This window comes from Anser anser, assembly GCF_964211835.1.
Source record: "Anser anser genome assembly, chromosome: 1".
Lineage (NCBI taxonomy): Eukaryota > Metazoa > Chordata > Aves > Anseriformes > Anatidae > Anser > Anser anser.
In genome coordinates, this window is record NC_139720.1 from 43,114,998 (window position 1) to 43,131,107 (window position 16,110).

Consider the following 16,110-nt stretch of genomic DNA (forward strand, 5'->3'; position numbering starts at 1 on the left):
TCTGTTGGTTAAATGGTGCTTTCTTCCCCTTCAGAGACTGTGGAAACACAAACTTCTCTGGCAAGCACAAAAACATTGACAGCTATAGCTGACAAGGCTTCTTCTGGTACAGTGATGCATCCACTGTCATATACATCTGAATGCGTGGTATGATAGTTTTACTTGCCTTGATGCGTTAATGTATGGATAGCTATACTGATATTCAGCATGTTATACCAGAGATTTTAAGTATCTCCTATTTTTGTTTCATTTTTCTATTACGTAAAAATGAATTATTCTTAGAGGATTGTTGTATCCCTGCACTTTTAGTGCCCTGGTATATTCTGCAAATTAGATCCATTGCTCAGGAGAAAAAAAAAAAAAGAAAAAAAAAAGTCTAAAGCTTTGTGCTGATTCTAGACAGCAAAATATATTTCTGAGGTTCAGAAAAAAGCCATAGTCCATAGAATTCGGAGGTTTGTGCATAATCTGGCCTTTCTGTTTTCCATTTCTTTCTTTCTGATAGGGTATAAAATGATGGGAATGCATGATGCTGTATTTTTTTAAATGCTTTTGTGTTATAATGCTTTATATAGAGTATTCCACTGTCGCTAGATGGAACAGGAGGGGTGTAGGTGAATCGACATTCATCACTGTCATCTGTAGCAAACAAGCAATTATTTCCAAAATAACTGATGCAAATAACAACATCTGCAAGATAATTAAGTCTGTACAGCAAAGTTAGACACTCAGTATCTAAATTGTAGGACATATTTGCCTCACCCAAGCCTTCTTGTCTTGTCAGCAAGAAGGATTTAACTGGCCAAATTATCTTCAGACTTCTGCTTATTTTAATGCAATTTATTTTAATGCCTTTTTTGTTTGTTTGTGGGTATGTATTTAATCTCTCTGAGGAAGTGCTACATTTTTGTTTCCAGTGTTCTGGTTACTTAGGGGTCTTTTCTTTCTAGTACTAGGAGTGCAGAATATTAATTTAATGATCCCTCTCTCTCTTTTATTTTTATTTTTTAACCTGGGACCATGTTGCCTGGGAGAGATCTAGAGGCTATGGTTAGCTTGCTGATATCCTATGCATCTCATTGTAGTCAAATGCAAGATCAGGTGTTAGTTTGTACTGTATCTAAAGTTGCATGACAAAAGAATATTTTAGTCCAGCTTCCAGACCCAAAGTCAAATATATAGGAGGAGTCACATAAATGTGTTAATTCTGTCTCAGAGTAGGGCAATAAACTAGCGATCACTTGGACTTCGTAAGTACAATGAGTGTAAAGCTGATTCTGGTTGTTTTTTCCATATATGACAGCCAAGATATCTTGAACCTGTCGACAAATGTAGCCAGTATATATGTGTTAATATGGGTTGGATGTTATACAACCTTTCAAGGAACTGCCCTAAGGATGCGCAGAAGCCAGACTGTGGTTTTCGAGGAATGCCAGTTCAAGTTAACACTGATAGTTGTTGCCCAGAATGGGAATGTCCCTGTAAGTCACAGTTATATTATTATATACTTCCAACACAGAGACTTAATGTGGAAATTTCAAGTGATAAATTAAGGGATTAATACAGTGGGAAGATTAAGCTGAATACTGAAATGAATTTAAGGGAGATTGTTTTGGGCCTCATCAGCAAAACAATGAAATATAGTAAATGCTTTGGTATCTTTGAATTAACATTCAGGAGAGTCAAAAAGATGGTCGAAATTAAAACATTGCAATTAGATCCACAAATCAAATGTCAACATTTTTAACAGAAAATCTTCAGAATTTCTATCATTAGAAAACATTGAGATGTCAACACTTCTGGGAAGAAATATTAAATACTTGTTTTTTCTGAAAGAACCCCCCCAAACTTCACTTAGCTCTAAAAGGAGTACTTAATGATATTTAGAAACTGTAGAGACGGGTAGCAGACTCAAGGGAACCAGAAGGTTAAACAGAAGTCGTATTAAAAGCCTTGCGTCATTTCTGAAACACAGATCACATTTTAAAATATTTGTTTTAAGATCGAATGGATGTGTATCTTGCTATCAGCATGCCAAATGTTTGTATACATTAATGTACATATTTCATCTGACGATGTACAGATTCATTAATCTTACTTGTAAAACCTTGTTGTAAGTGAAAATTTTTACCATCTTAAAATTTCCTGGGCATATAGTCCTTGATTAGCTATGTCCACTAAATATCCTAAGATGCTTCTCCTTGTGGCTCAATATGCTGTCTACGGAACAATGCCAGCAATATATACATGAAAGTAACTCATATGAAAGCAACTACTGCTCAAACTAAAAATGTTTTTAGAAATGCCTAGTATTCTGTTTCATGGTAACCTTAATAAATGACAGTTCTTTTTTAGGTCAATGTTCTGTACTGTCTGAACTGAGTGTTATTACATTCGATGGAAACAACATAGCCCTCTGTAATATGGCTTCCTACATTTTAGTCAAGCTACCAGAAGAAATTATTATTGCTCATATTGAAAAATGTCCTTCTAATCAGGTAAGATACTTGCCTTTCCTCAATAATTTGTGTCTTGAATGTTGGTGTTATAGGTATGAAATAGTGCAAAAATGCATCACTAAAAACTTTCAGTTTTTATAAATTCAACTGAATTTATACATTACAGTATTGTCAAAATGAAGAAATATTTGGAATAGTCACAAAAATCTTTTGCCTTTATTTAAGGAAGGTAATAGAAGTTCAGGATTAGGGTGATGAGATACTTTGCCACTGTCTACCCCTCTGCATTGCCTGCAGAGGGAGTCCAGACATTTCATTTTTGGACTGCCATTTTTCGTCAGGTCAGTCTCATTTTTAGAGTCTGCACAAATGTTTCCTTTGCATTGCCCATGGTTTTAATTCATGAAGACCTTGATCAGTTAGCTTGCACTTCCACCTTTGGCTTGTAGATAAACAAGTTCCTCACCAGGTACTTTACCAGTCTTCTTTCCTTCCCATCTCTCTTTGGTCTCATAACCACTCTCTAACACATTCTGGGCAATGGTACGTTTAAATGTTAAGTCCTGAGTCTTGCAATGTTTTAGATGTTTTCTTTTGAATTGCTGTCTTTTCACTGTTTCTTGGATGCAGACTAAAGGTGTGATTGCAGCTTACATAGGCAAATGAGAAGTCCGTAGCTGTTTTTATTTAATAAATATTTTCTAAAAGGGTTTTATAGCATATGCTGAGATTCATGAGGCTGTTAATGAGTCACTCTCAATGTTAAAGGTGATTCATTGGAAGCCAGCTGAGCTATGGTATATATGAGTTGCAATCGTGTGGAAAGATGTCTTGGTAAAATAGTTTTATCAAGGTTAAGTCAGGGGATTATATTGGGATGACCATTATATCTCTAAATATTCTTTTTTATTCAACTTGTCTAGGTCGTTGGGTTGTCTTTTCTGTATTATTTGCCATATAAACCCCTTTTATTTAACTTTTTAATAAGTAAAGAAAGTTTCTAAAATTAGTTAAGTGAAAGGTGCAACGTATTAGCTGGGAAATGTGTATTATTTTTTATTATTTATAAGGAATATATTGGATGATTTAAATTTGGAAGCTGATTGTAGAAGAACTTTTAAACACAAAGAGAACATTCAACTTATTCTTGCCAAATAAGAATTCTGCTGATTATCATTGCACTTCTAATCTAGTTTTTATTTTTTTTTCAGAGTGCAAATTCAATAAGAAATCTAGTAAGTATTTTTTCCATTATTAATTATAAATTGTATGAGTATTACACATATTGAAATAATTCTTCTACTCCTTAAAACTTTTTTATCACTTTTCTTTCAAGGTTCCCCCTGCAAGCACTTCAGGTCTCTGCTTTAAGAAGTTGAATGTTACAACACATAGATCTAAGTTACTTATTAATCGTTTAGCAAGAAAAGTAAGTATATATCACCAACATATAGCATGTGTACATTTAAGAGATAACTGGAGAGCTATTCTATTGTAGAATGCAGTAGGTCAGGTTTATAATGAATGTACTACAGGAATAGGATTACTTCTGCAGTTCATGTTCCTGGTAATTCATGGTATGCTAGAAGAAAAAATAACATTTCTGATACTAAGCCTCACTTGCCTGTCATTTATACAACACTTCAAAGTGATTTGAGATTTTAAAGAAGCTGCAAAAGGCATTTATATTTGAGACAATATTTCCAGAAAACCTAGAACAGAATAGTTTTCCAAGATGTGATAAATATTTAGGCTGTCATTTCTGCTAGGTAATAACAGATTAGAACAGTTTAGAACAGATAACTTTGAATAATCAGAATAATCAGTGTTATTTTGTTGTTTTGTTTTACCAGATGATATAGGATAAATAATATTTATTGCTTCCTTAATTAGAGAAGACTTCCATATCATTATTTTTTCTCATGCCTACTTCATCTGCAGTTACAGAGTCACTAGCAGGAAGCATTGTGATATAAACACAGTGACTACTGCTATTGTATGTGGCAGACACTGTAAAATTATCTTTTGCTTTAAGATGTAAATAAATATAATATACATCCTTGTAATCTGTTTCTATCCCTAAAAGGCATTTGGTTTATTTTAGGTAGTAGTGGATTCTGTAATTCCATCATTACCATTTTCAAAAGAAGGACTGAGTATTCAGGATACTGGTGCAATGTATGTCATTAATACCCCAGCTGGTATTAGCATCAAGTGGGCTCATGTTACAGGCATCATAGATATACAGTATGGATTACACTCTAACACATCAATGAAGACAGAAGGACTTTGTGGTGAGGCTATGGTGGCAATTAATTACTTTCATATTTACAATTTACACCTTCCTTTTGTGTCTGTGATCTGTTATCCCTATAGCTTTCCATGTTACTCTCATTAATTACACTGTCAATCATATTTGAAGTAGGCTTGTGAATTTGTATTAATTAACAGTAATAAATCAATAATCCTGTTTGAAAGCAATGCTTGCTAATGGAGCAGTTTTCAGAACAAGTAATGATCGATACACCATATTTAACTAATTTTTTAAAAAAATGTAGTCATCTCTTCCTGTGCTAAGAATATCATTAAAGTCAAGCAAAGAAAAGGGCAAAAATTTATATGGAGAAGTGACTGCTGAAGAAGTTCAAGTACAGAGAGTATGCTTCAATGGTTATAGGAGAAAGGGATAACTATAGGATGCTGGCAGTGACACCTAGTGCTATGCAAATACTGATAAAAGGTGTAACTTGGGAAGGGTCTGAATTCACTAAGGATGGTGAATCCAAATCCAGACCTGTTACACTTGGATTTAGGGTCAAAGACTGTCTAAGCTATCTCAGACTTAAATTACAATGACAGCAAATTTTGCATGTTCCAGGCTTCCCTAATAATGCCTTTATAACTCTGCCAGTATGAATTTTATGGAAAAGTGTAAGCAGGTATTCTAGAGTAACATTAATTGCATCATAAATGTTACTTTTCTGGTGCATTTATTTTACTGAAATCTATCCCATATTGACCAGAAAAAATATTTTTTAAAATATTTCAATCTGCTTTTAGTTTTAAAAGCAAACAAATTAATTCAGGTATGGTTTACGTATATATTCTAAGCAAATTAAGTATTTAAAATCAATTTCTATATTGTGCTTGAACAAAAGGAAAGTTCTCCTATATCTTGTGAGAGAAGGGGAATGCTGGCTGTGGCAGATACTGCACCTTTTCCTGGTATCATGCCCAGTATCATCTTCTCTATTCAAACTGGAAAGGTTGGGATGAGATGAGATTGCAGGTAGGAAATATTGTAGAATAGTTGCTCTTTGTGTCATGAAAAGACAGGAGGAGGAAGAATATGCACACAACTCCAATCTTAGCTGAACAGTGCTGCTCTACCTGGTATTTTGCAAAAAATATGAAGCTTCAGTTAGTGTTTTTTCCTGTCATCTAATGTTTGCTTCTGTCTGGAATTCTCCTGTCCTCTCCCCTTCATACTGAAGAAAATGTTGGACTATGTGGTAAACTGGTTTTATTTTTACACCTGTATTGGTTCTGCAGTTCTGTAGGGTGATTTTACAGAATTCTAATGCCAGTACCGGCTGTGGGGTGGCACTGGGACAGCAAGAAGAAGCAGTACTACTATCAAGTGTTTCTTATCATGCAAATACCATCTCCTGTACTTCCCCATGCTGTCTGAGAGAATAGCAGGACCTGTCACACCAGCCTAGTCCACCGGGGTCCCTGGGGGGTATCAGGATACAGGGCTCAAAGCATGAAGACTTGGGCTATGATTAGCCATGTAGAAGCAAGGTGGAGAAAGGATATAGAAACTTTGGGTGTTCTGTCTCTGGGATTTAAAACACTATTATGAAAATTAAAAAGGCTGATTTTATTGACTTCTTGTGTGTTCATAAGAGATGCGTATTTCCATTGACAAATTAACTAAATACACTATTTCTAAACTAACTACCTAACCAAATACACTCTATTTACACTCTAACTCAGCCAATTGATGTTCGGGTCTTGGGGAGTGCTTTTTTGAGTGCTTTGGTATTAATAAACAGGTTTGGAAAAGTATTTTCAATAAAGAAAGCAATTTGTTCATCAAAAGGCTTCTTTCACAACTTCTTGCATTTAGATGTCCAATTAAATTTGAATAAAGCATCAAATTGTCAGCAATGTGCAATTAATTTGAAAATCATCTACACTTACTCCCATGCAGCTGATTGCTATTCAGTAGAAGAGCAGAGAATTTGGTGCCGTGTCAATGAATTAGCCCCCTCAACAGCACATTTTGGTGACAGGTTTTCTTAAAACTTCATTCGTTGTTGGGAAAAGTATTATTACTTGTATTATATGATCTGCTTGCTTTGCTAAGCTGATCATGGAATCATAACTAGACGGTTGGATCTACAGCAGACATGTAGTTGCTGTGATTTATAAATTCAGATGACTAAGTCTCACACATGAACTTGTTGCAATGTTAATTTTATCAATTGCACTTTTCTCTCTCAAAGGAAGTAATACACTTTTTTTTTTCCTTTTTTTTTCCTTTATTTTTTTTTTGCTTGTTTGCTTGTTTTTACTTTGAATGTGATGCTCTGACTCCAGGGGTGTGTAATGGAGACCCTACTGATGACCTGAAAATGCAAAACAGGACCATAATTACAAATGTGGAGGAAATTGAAATGTTCATTAAGAGCTGGGAAATTGAGAAATCACATGATGTATCAACTAGGAGGCCAGTAAGAAACTGTACTGAAGATAACTGCACATACTGCATAGAACTGTTAAACAGAAGTGTTTTCATCCCTTGTCACAAGAAAGTGAGTACAAAGTTCAAAGAAATTCCAGGTGCAAATTAAATGGAAGTTGCATTGTTAAGAAAAGAGTACGAGAGATGCAGATTTTTTATGTTTTGCTTACTTTCATGAGTTCATAACAAGGTGGCTCCAATGCTTTTGTCATCTTGTCCATTGTAAATAATTCCTCAGGTAAAAAGAAAAGTACATCTACGTGGATCTCTGTTCTTTAACTCTGTTTCTTAAATCACTGATTAGGCAAAGCTCAACAAAGTGGCACCAGTTCATCATCCCAACACAGGTGTATTCCTAAAGATTGATTTTTTAACAAAAGCTTGACAACAGTCACTACAAATAAAAGCCTCATGCTTCTTCTGCATACAAAAGCAACTCATGTAGCCTAAGACTGATTGGACTAATGACATTTTCTGTTAAACAGCTTTTGATGTAGTTACTATTATGTTGACAGTTTGGTAGCTTTTCTTAAAGAAATCATAATAATTTATTTTTGGAAGCTGTGCTTTCAAACAGAGATGTATCTTTAGCATGCAGACTACCACTAGAGCAGCACAGCTGCTTCCCACAATGGGAAATGAAAAAGCCCATCTCTCTCAACACTGACTTTTCCCACTTAATTCAATATAAAAAGGATTAATTATTCAAGTGTCTCTTTCTTTCTCACAGATGGACATGTCTAGATTCCTGATTCAATTCTAGCTCTTCTGCTTTTCCAACCTGGCTTTGCTTTGCATTACTTTATGTGGTCTTCATCGCAGACAAATGCTGTTACACGTGTTGTAGACAGCTGAACCCCTTCCTTCAAAATCCCAAGTCCTCTCCTCATTTTTCCCAGGTAGAAAAAATGGAGGGAATTCTTCCTAAAGACATGGCTTAAAGAGATTTTATAGCTATCTGCCACAGAAGCTGAATGGCAAGGAATGAACTGTGGAATCCATAAGGGAGAATAGCATCAGTGGGCAGCAATATGTTTTTCATAATTGTTTTAACATATCTGATTTGGAAATAATTTAATCTGAATAGTCAGAACTCTTACTTCATATATGTTTCCAGGAGAACTCTCATATCCTCAGGTGCAATGCAATTGCATCTCTTCCTGGCTTATATCAAAATCTGACATAGCATGTTCATCCATTACGAGGTTTGTTTTCTTTCATGCACATTATGGTAGCAGAGTGAGACTGGATGGAGCATATTGTGTGCTTCACAGACATGGAGCAACTGGACAAGGATAGGTAACAGAATTGTCTGTGTAACAAACTGTAAGGCAAGTGTGAAAAACTGGTTGAAGATTTGCTGAAACCATCAGGAGGGCTGGGCTGTTCCACAGTAGTGGACAGGCAGAATAAAACAAATTCTGACTTCTTCCACCTTTTTTGTAAACTTATGCAAAGAAAAACAATGCAAATAAAATAGGTTGGAACCTGCATTTAGACTCAGTAACAGAGGCAATCAGGCCCTATACACAGACGAAAAGAGTACTCACTAATAGTTCATTCACAGCAGGAATTTATGGAAGATATAGCTGCAATGTTTAATTGAGATTGTTGATTTTTAGCTGATCAGACAGTACCGCAGAAGTTCTTGTAAGTAGCATTACAGTCTCATGCCTACTAATGAGAATAAGTTTCTGGCAATTTAAGTTTTGCAGAATGAGTGTTCTGAAAAAAAAAAAAAAAAGATATTTTCTACTTTAGAGAATGCTTGTGATTTTATTTCCCCTGTACCTGTGTTATTTCTTGTAATTAATTATTAATTTTAATTACAGAAAACTCTTCTACTTGTTAATTCTCAATTACAATGTGTTCCTAGGTTTCACCACAGGAGTTTTGTGAAAAGATGTGGATCAACAGCACTCATTTTTGGAATTATGAGTGTGATGCACTTTCTGCATATGTGGCGTTATGCAACAAGCACAATATCTGCATTAAATGGAGGACATCTGATTATTGCTGTAAGCAGACAGCAATGTTCTATATTCTAATGTGACTTTATCCTGCTGCAGTGTATAGAGATGGGTTAAAAAATACATTTCTTCCTATTGCTATTGGACGTGCTGTCTCATTCTATCACAGCATTAGTAAGCCATGGTCCAAGTTCTTGAAATGTATCACCAGTTGGTGTCATGAAAGAATTTTAATCTTGATTGAACAAGAAGCTTATTTAAAGCATCGCTAAAAATATAAATATATGCTTTCTGTGATATACTTTATTGTTCCTATTACCTGTTTACCTAATGAAATTCTGAAAGAATGATAGCAACACTCAGTTTCCTCTTTTTATGACTTGCAGCATTGAATTGTCCAGAGGGCAAGGAATACCAGCCTTGTGTGCAACCGTGTGAAGCAAAGACATGCTTGAATAAGTGGCTGTATGAAGATTCTCCCTGTTCCTATTTAAGGGAAGACTGTGTGTGTAAAAATGGCACTATTCTACATAGAACAGACTCTGACCTCTGTATTCCAGAAGAAAAATGTAGTAAGTACAGCAGGACAGAGGGGTTTGGCAAATATTTGCTAATATTAACCACAGACCAGTGTAAGCTGTTTAATTTCTATTTCAGTCCTCAGTAGGAGTGAATCTGGTAGGGTTCCCTTCTGCAAAGCCTAGCTTTAATCTCAAGCTATAGCAATCTGCACTTTAACTTCACTTGCTGATGTCACTCTGCACAGGAAAAATGATGGTCATTCTTCCATAGCTCCCAGGCTTTCTTTCCTAGAGTACTAGGAAGGAGTAGAATGTACAGCTTCTTTCCCCTGCATCAACTGATTATTTCCACCCCTAGCAGATTATTTGTTCATTTGGGGTTTTTAATGTCATCATTTTTTGGGGGGATTCCTTCGTCATAATGTTCTGCAGCACTCTTATTTTATGCAGTATGGCCACCTAGATGACAAACTAATTAATAGTTGCTTGCAGGAAATCTGTGCTCTCTACTTGTCAAAGGGATATGATATTTTTCTCTCAGCATGTACAGATAACAGAGGCCAACCCCACTCTGCTGGGGAGATCTGGAATGAGTCCATGAGAGGTTGTTGCATATACAACTGCTTAGAAAATGGAACTGTTGTTGCTGTAGAACCTGAATGTAATGATGATCCACCACCAGCTTGTGAAAGAGAAGGAGAAGTTATCATCCATGTCATTGAAGAAAGGGCTTGCTGTCCCAAGAAAGTTTGTGGTATGTACCCAGCTGCACACATTTTCAGTAACATAAGTGTAAGTTAAGTGCTTGGTATTTGTTGGCAGAGGTTTATTTTTAGACAGGGTTCAAGGTAACATTTTTGAGAAGTGATTTTTAGGTAATTTTGGCTGGTTGGGTCAGCAAAGCAAAGTTCTCTGTAAGAAGTGATTCACTGAAATATGTATTTATTTATTTTGTATTCCACATCCACTAGTGAAACAAAACTCCTGTTAAAAAATGACTTTTTAAGCTCCTCAGTAGAATTTCAAAAGAAATTAATAAATACTCAATGATAGAAGTAGCTTGGTAGTTGGGGCAGTTACCAGAGCCTATCTGCATTTCTTATGAGTGTCTTGGTGCTAAGTGAAGTATCCTCTGACCTCATGTCGTTTCAAAGAAAACATTACTTCATGATATGATCACTGATTGTATTCTACCCAGCCATGGTTTGTAGCAAAAAGAATATAGTTATTGCTGCTAAAAATGTTAAGCAGAAGATACTTCCTTCTTCATAACATCTTCAGGGAAAAAGAGAACAAATGGTCCAGCAGATCTGGTGATTTTGTTCCTTAGCTACCTGTAACTAACACTGTGTTGTTGATTTGTTTAAGGAACATTCTCACTGGGACATTTTAGCTGGCTCCATTTGTAGGAAGCAGGGCAAAGTAAGTACCTGCTTTAGGTACACTGTGCTTGCAGAGTGCTGCATGAACAGAGCTATACCAGCCCTGGGTTGAGCTGGGAGGTTTACGTGCTGATGTGCAGCGCACTGCAAGCTGACTTGGACTGCTGTTAGTTTGTGGATCTCTTAGTAAATGGTATAAATACCTTGAGGTGTAGGACTTGCACTCGTATTTGTTCGTATATGTTAAAACAGATTGTTTTTTATCCCACAGAATGTAACATGTCATTGTGTGATGCCATTATTCCAACATGCAAAACCAATGAAAAATTGGTTGTAGGCTACAACCCTCTGTCCTGCTGTCCACAATACCGATGTGGTAAGGGAAACACAAAACCACAATTACTGGGACACTTTCCAGGCTTCTACTGTCTGTAGTAAGAAAGTTTGCCTTACAGCCTTTTTTGATTTTTAGCAGAATGGGACACTGTAAATAGCTCCAGGCAATTGTATATCTATTTCAAATTCTCAATATTATTTTGTATTTGTGTTTTGTGCCAGTTTTGATTTACAATTTTTTTTTTTTTTTTTTAATAAGCAAAAGATTTCATTTTATTTATCTTTTTAGCATTGTTTCTTTGACTCTTTTTAAAGTACTGGTTATTTCATATCCTACAGAATGTGATCCTTCAGTTTGTTTCAATGCTTCTCAGCTGGACTGCAGAGAAGACCAATTTATTGTTGAAGCAAAACAGGAAGATCCCTGTTGTTTCTCTTATCTCTGTGGTAAAAAAACTCTATTATTTTTGCGGGTAACTGAGGAATAGTTAAGTATTTACAAAAATAGTATATATTTTTAAACTTTATAACTTAATCCAGGAATTCCTGAAGATGTCAGTGGGATTTCACACAGGCCAGGCTGACTGGGGCATGAATTACACTTGGGTTTGGGGATCTTTCATTTCAAACATAATTTTTAACATCATGCTTGCACTGTAGATTAATATTGTTAACACACAGTGATCTTCACCATTAAATTATATGACTTGTGCTGTCAGCGTGCCATATCATGGATCACAGCTGAACCTCAGTAGTTCCTTACCACCAAGCTGTCTATGACTTGGTGTAAGTCCTGACACTTAAGTGTATGCACTACTACATGCACTGCATGTTTCTGGATTTGAATACCAGTCCATAAAAGTTCTGTTATCCAAGTAAGAGGCATAAGACTTGTACTAATAAATAAAATGTGCACATGGTAACTTTCTATTATCTAAAATTTGTAAATATCTGTTTTGTTTTTCATTTAGTTTGTGAATCCTGTATTGAGCCTGTTCCCTTGTGTAACGAAGGGGAAATTCTCACTGTAGACCTTAATACCATACATTACTGTTGTCCTCATTACTACTGTGGTGCGTATAACTGTTGTCAGTTCAATATGTTACCAAATTTAATAAAAATGACAGGAAGTGTGCGTGGAGGTTTATTTGATGCAGCATTTATGATGTGCTTCAGCTAGAGATTAAGTGCTCTAAGTGAGGGTGTCTACATTTGAGATAGGCTCAAAGTTCTTGGTATACTCAATGGTGGTCTAACCAGAACAGTCAGTGGAGTCTGGAGAGTTTATTTAGTTCACCAAACACTGAAGAGCTACTTTCAATGTATTGGTATCTAGACACCAATACATTAATCTGGATCCAGATCTGATCCTTAGTGTTTAAATATACAATTGTTCATATACATCCATACATTAAAAACATCTGTAATAAAATAGCTTCCATGTAGTTGTACCTTTGTTGTACTCTTCATTAGTATTCTGATACCTGTCTCTTCCTCCCATTTAGTTTGTGATGAAAACCTTTGTTCTGATCCTCCTATTAATTGTACCGATGACATGAAACTTGTGAAAGAAAAAATACCTGGGCAGTGTTGTCCAGAATGGCACTGTGGTAATTATTACTTTATTCCTTAGTCACTGCAGATAATAAAAACAATTAGGTAACTGACTGATATGCTTTTCTTGTTCTCTTTTCAGAATGTAGCTGTGAAAATGCTACTACGGTGACCTGCAAATTGGTAAGAGCTGCCCTTTAAATATTTTTATTAATCATGGACTGCACTCTTACTCCTCCCTTTCCATTCTTTGTTTAATTTGTTGTAAAGGGTGATGAGTCTGAACCTGGACAGGCTAGGACTCTGCTTTTCAGCCCACAGCTCAAGCGTGTAACTCAATCAAATTTCTGTATGGTGTTGTCAGCTGTTCCCTGGGGAAATTTCACTCTGTGTGTTTTAGGATAACAAAAGAAGAAAAGCAACTGTAATATTATTTTGTTCAATATTTACTCAAAACAAAATGCTAGAACTTTCCCCACTTAAATAATTCCTAACTGTTGTTAATAATTAATGAGTAATGACCCTTATGATCATATGTATCATCTGGAGAAATGTGTTACTTTGTTAAGCATTTATGCTTTCAATTAAGATGATTTAACATTATTGAACTTAGCTATATCTTAGCTTAGATATGAGAAGTCATAAATACTTTGCTCCTTGTATGCTCCCTCAACAGGGACAGTGATCTGGAAAATAATGATAAGTGAATGTTCAAACTCCTAATATCAGGGACATTTTCCCTATTAAATGCTTGTCCCCCTTTTCCTCTTATGTGAAGATAATGTAACATGTAAACAGGAGTAGCAAAATTTAATAGCTTTTATCTATCTTTGGGAAGAAAATTCATAGCAGGCATTCTTTTGCTGATATGTTCATTATTGAAATAACTTATTATCTCAGGAAAAACTGCTGTTATAACCACTCTGCTGTTTATATTCATTCCTAGAGAAAATGAAATATTTTGCACTTATTTAAAGAGATAAATACATTGAATATTTTTGAATGTGCTATTGTTTCTTGAGGACACTGCAATTTTACTCTTCTATGGAAGCACAGGTGAAAGTGATGAAAGCAATAATTTAGATTTTTAGAGAAATTTAGAGAAATACATTTGTGTATGACTTTGCAAATTCTTTTATCTTTTTACACTCAGGGAGAAGTTAAAAAAATAGACAGTAGCATTTACAGTGCTTGCGGATGCACTCACTACATTTGTGGTAACTTTTTATTCATGTCTGCTTGGTTTTAAATTTTACTAAAAAGGGCATACAAAGAAAGAAGAAATAGGGTGATAATCACTTTCTCAATTTTAACAATCTTTTGTTATGGATGTCTACCAAGATATAGAATTATGCTGTCATTACTTAATATTATATTTTGTCTGCAAACTCATCAATTTTGTGTTTGGTCTTGAGAGGCATAGGGAGTGTATTGTGTATTAAAACTGTCCATACTCTCTCTCTTCCTCTTCTTCCTCTTCTTCCTCTTCTTCCTCTTCTTCCTCTTCTTCCTCTTCCTCTTCTTCTTCCTCTTCTTCTTCCTCTTCTTCTTCTTCTTCTTCCTTCCTTCCTTCCTTTTCCTTCCTTCCTTTCTTTCTTTCTCTTTCTTTCTTTCTTTCTTTCTTTCTTTCTTTCTTTCTTTCTTTCTTTCTTTCTTTCTTTCTGTCTTTCTTTCTGTCTTTCTTTCTGTCTTTCTTTCTTTCTTTCTTTCTTTCTGCCTGCCTTTCTTCCTTTCTTCCTTTCTTTTCTTCTGCACACTATTAATCTCAAATGAGCCAGCATGTAGCCCAATTTTAAGATCAGACTTCTGCTCCCTTCTGTAACTCATTTACCTTATGCAGACTAGATTTCAGCCCACTGTCTATGGGAGTTCATGAGGCATCTCATAATCCTGACAGAAGCCCAGGCTAAACTGCCTCTGGTAGCAAAGCACAAATTTACAGTGCAGCTTGAATATATTAATGTTCCACATTTAATTGTAGGAATGCTTTATTAATTGACAAATAGGCTACATTTTATGATGTGCAGAATAATTCATGTAATTTAATTGTCCCAATGTTAAAAAACATAACTCTTTAAAAAAGAACAACAGATTATTATTATTTTTATTATTTTTAAATTCCACATTAGGAATATTGTCAATATAAGTCAGTAATGCACTTTGTAACATTTTTTTGAGCTGAATTACACCCCTTCCCTCTTTTGTTTGGTAATTAAACCCACAAACTGATCAAATCTAAAACTTGGAAGCCTTTTCCAACAAATAGGACTTTGCCCTACTTTTGTCCTCGCAGAGATTCTCTTAACTTGCTTGATGATTTTTTTTTATTTTATTTTTTTTCACTCATAACATGTTTTTCTTTTGGTGTCAGAAAAGGATGATGTGTGCATCTTCCAAGAAGTAACAGTACTGAATCCTGGACAATCAGTGATTCAGTACTTGGATGGAGACCTTTGTTATACTGTACAGTGTTTACAAGAAAAAGATCACAACACGGGATACAATGCCATGCATTTTACAACAGTGAACTGTTCCCAGCAATGTGAAGCTGTAAGTATACTTTAAACAGTGGAATGATGCAATTTGTAAGCACAACTTCACAATTAGGACAAAAATCAAAGGGCAGATTTTGCTAGTCTAGTTTGCTCAGAAAGAATTTGAAAACTTAACAGTGATGATATATATCTTCTGCGACTCCAGGCTTCTTTTAAGAGGTGATGTTTAGCAGTGTTCGTGAATATATTCATCCATCCATCCATCCATCCATCCATATTGTTTCTCTTGGTATTTTTATTTTCAGAATTCAATGAATTTTTATATACTGTATGTTTACAAAAAATTGTCTTTTTTTTTTTTTTTTCCTTCTAGCATCAAATATATATTCCTTCCTCCAGTCACCATAGTTGCTGTGGTACCTGTCTAAATATGTCCTGTTTTTTTCACACTGATAATGGCACACAAATTGTATATGAGGTAAGTGCCTCTGGAGAGGCACAGAAGATAAGTATAATGACATGATAAACACAGGTGTCTGATGGTCACTTAGTTAACTCATGCAGTGAGTCTTGTTTCATACTTCCTTATTGTTGCTAATGCACTTATGGGCTGTTTATGGTAAATGATATAATAGGGAAAAAT

General features: G+C 35.2%; 1 protein-coding gene across 11 annotated transcripts in view; it reads left to right on the plus strand.

The window, feature by feature from the left end:
• OTOGL (otogelin like) overlaps positions 1-16,110 on the plus strand; it is a 100,295-nt gene that overhangs the window by 70,393 nt on the left and 13,792 nt on the right. For 10 of the 11 annotated variants that reach the window (XR_014578110.1, XR_014578111.1, XR_014578112.1 and 7 more), the window contains 18 exons: positions 35-147; positions 1,304-1,481; positions 2,356-2,498; positions 3,671-3,694; positions 3,796-3,888; positions 4,564-4,753; positions 7,065-7,279; positions 9,086-9,227; positions 9,566-9,751; positions 10,242-10,454; positions 11,354-11,458; positions 11,758-11,865; positions 12,390-12,491; positions 12,924-13,028; positions 13,115-13,155; positions 14,126-14,189; positions 15,344-15,522; positions 15,841-15,945. Coding sequence is in view for 8 of the 11 variants with exons in the window: in XM_083820190.1 (XP_083676316.1) it covers positions 35-147; positions 1,304-1,481; positions 2,356-2,498; positions 3,671-3,694; positions 3,796-3,888; positions 4,564-4,753; positions 7,065-7,279; positions 9,086-9,227; positions 9,566-9,751; positions 10,242-10,454; positions 11,354-11,458; positions 11,758-11,865; positions 12,390-12,491; positions 12,924-13,028; positions 13,115-13,155; positions 14,126-14,189; positions 15,344-15,522; positions 15,841-15,945 (2,306 nt within the window). In the remaining 3 variants the exon portion in view is untranslated. Of the gene's footprint in view, positions 1-34; positions 148-1,303; positions 1,482-2,355; positions 2,499-3,670; positions 3,695-3,795; positions 3,889-4,563; positions 4,754-7,064; positions 7,280-9,085; positions 9,228-9,565; positions 9,752-10,241; positions 10,455-11,353; positions 11,459-11,757; positions 11,866-12,389; positions 12,492-12,923; positions 13,029-13,114; positions 13,156-14,125; positions 14,190-15,343; positions 15,523-15,840; positions 15,946-16,110 lie in introns of those variants that run through there. The other variant, XM_083820197.1, reaches the window with a different exon arrangement.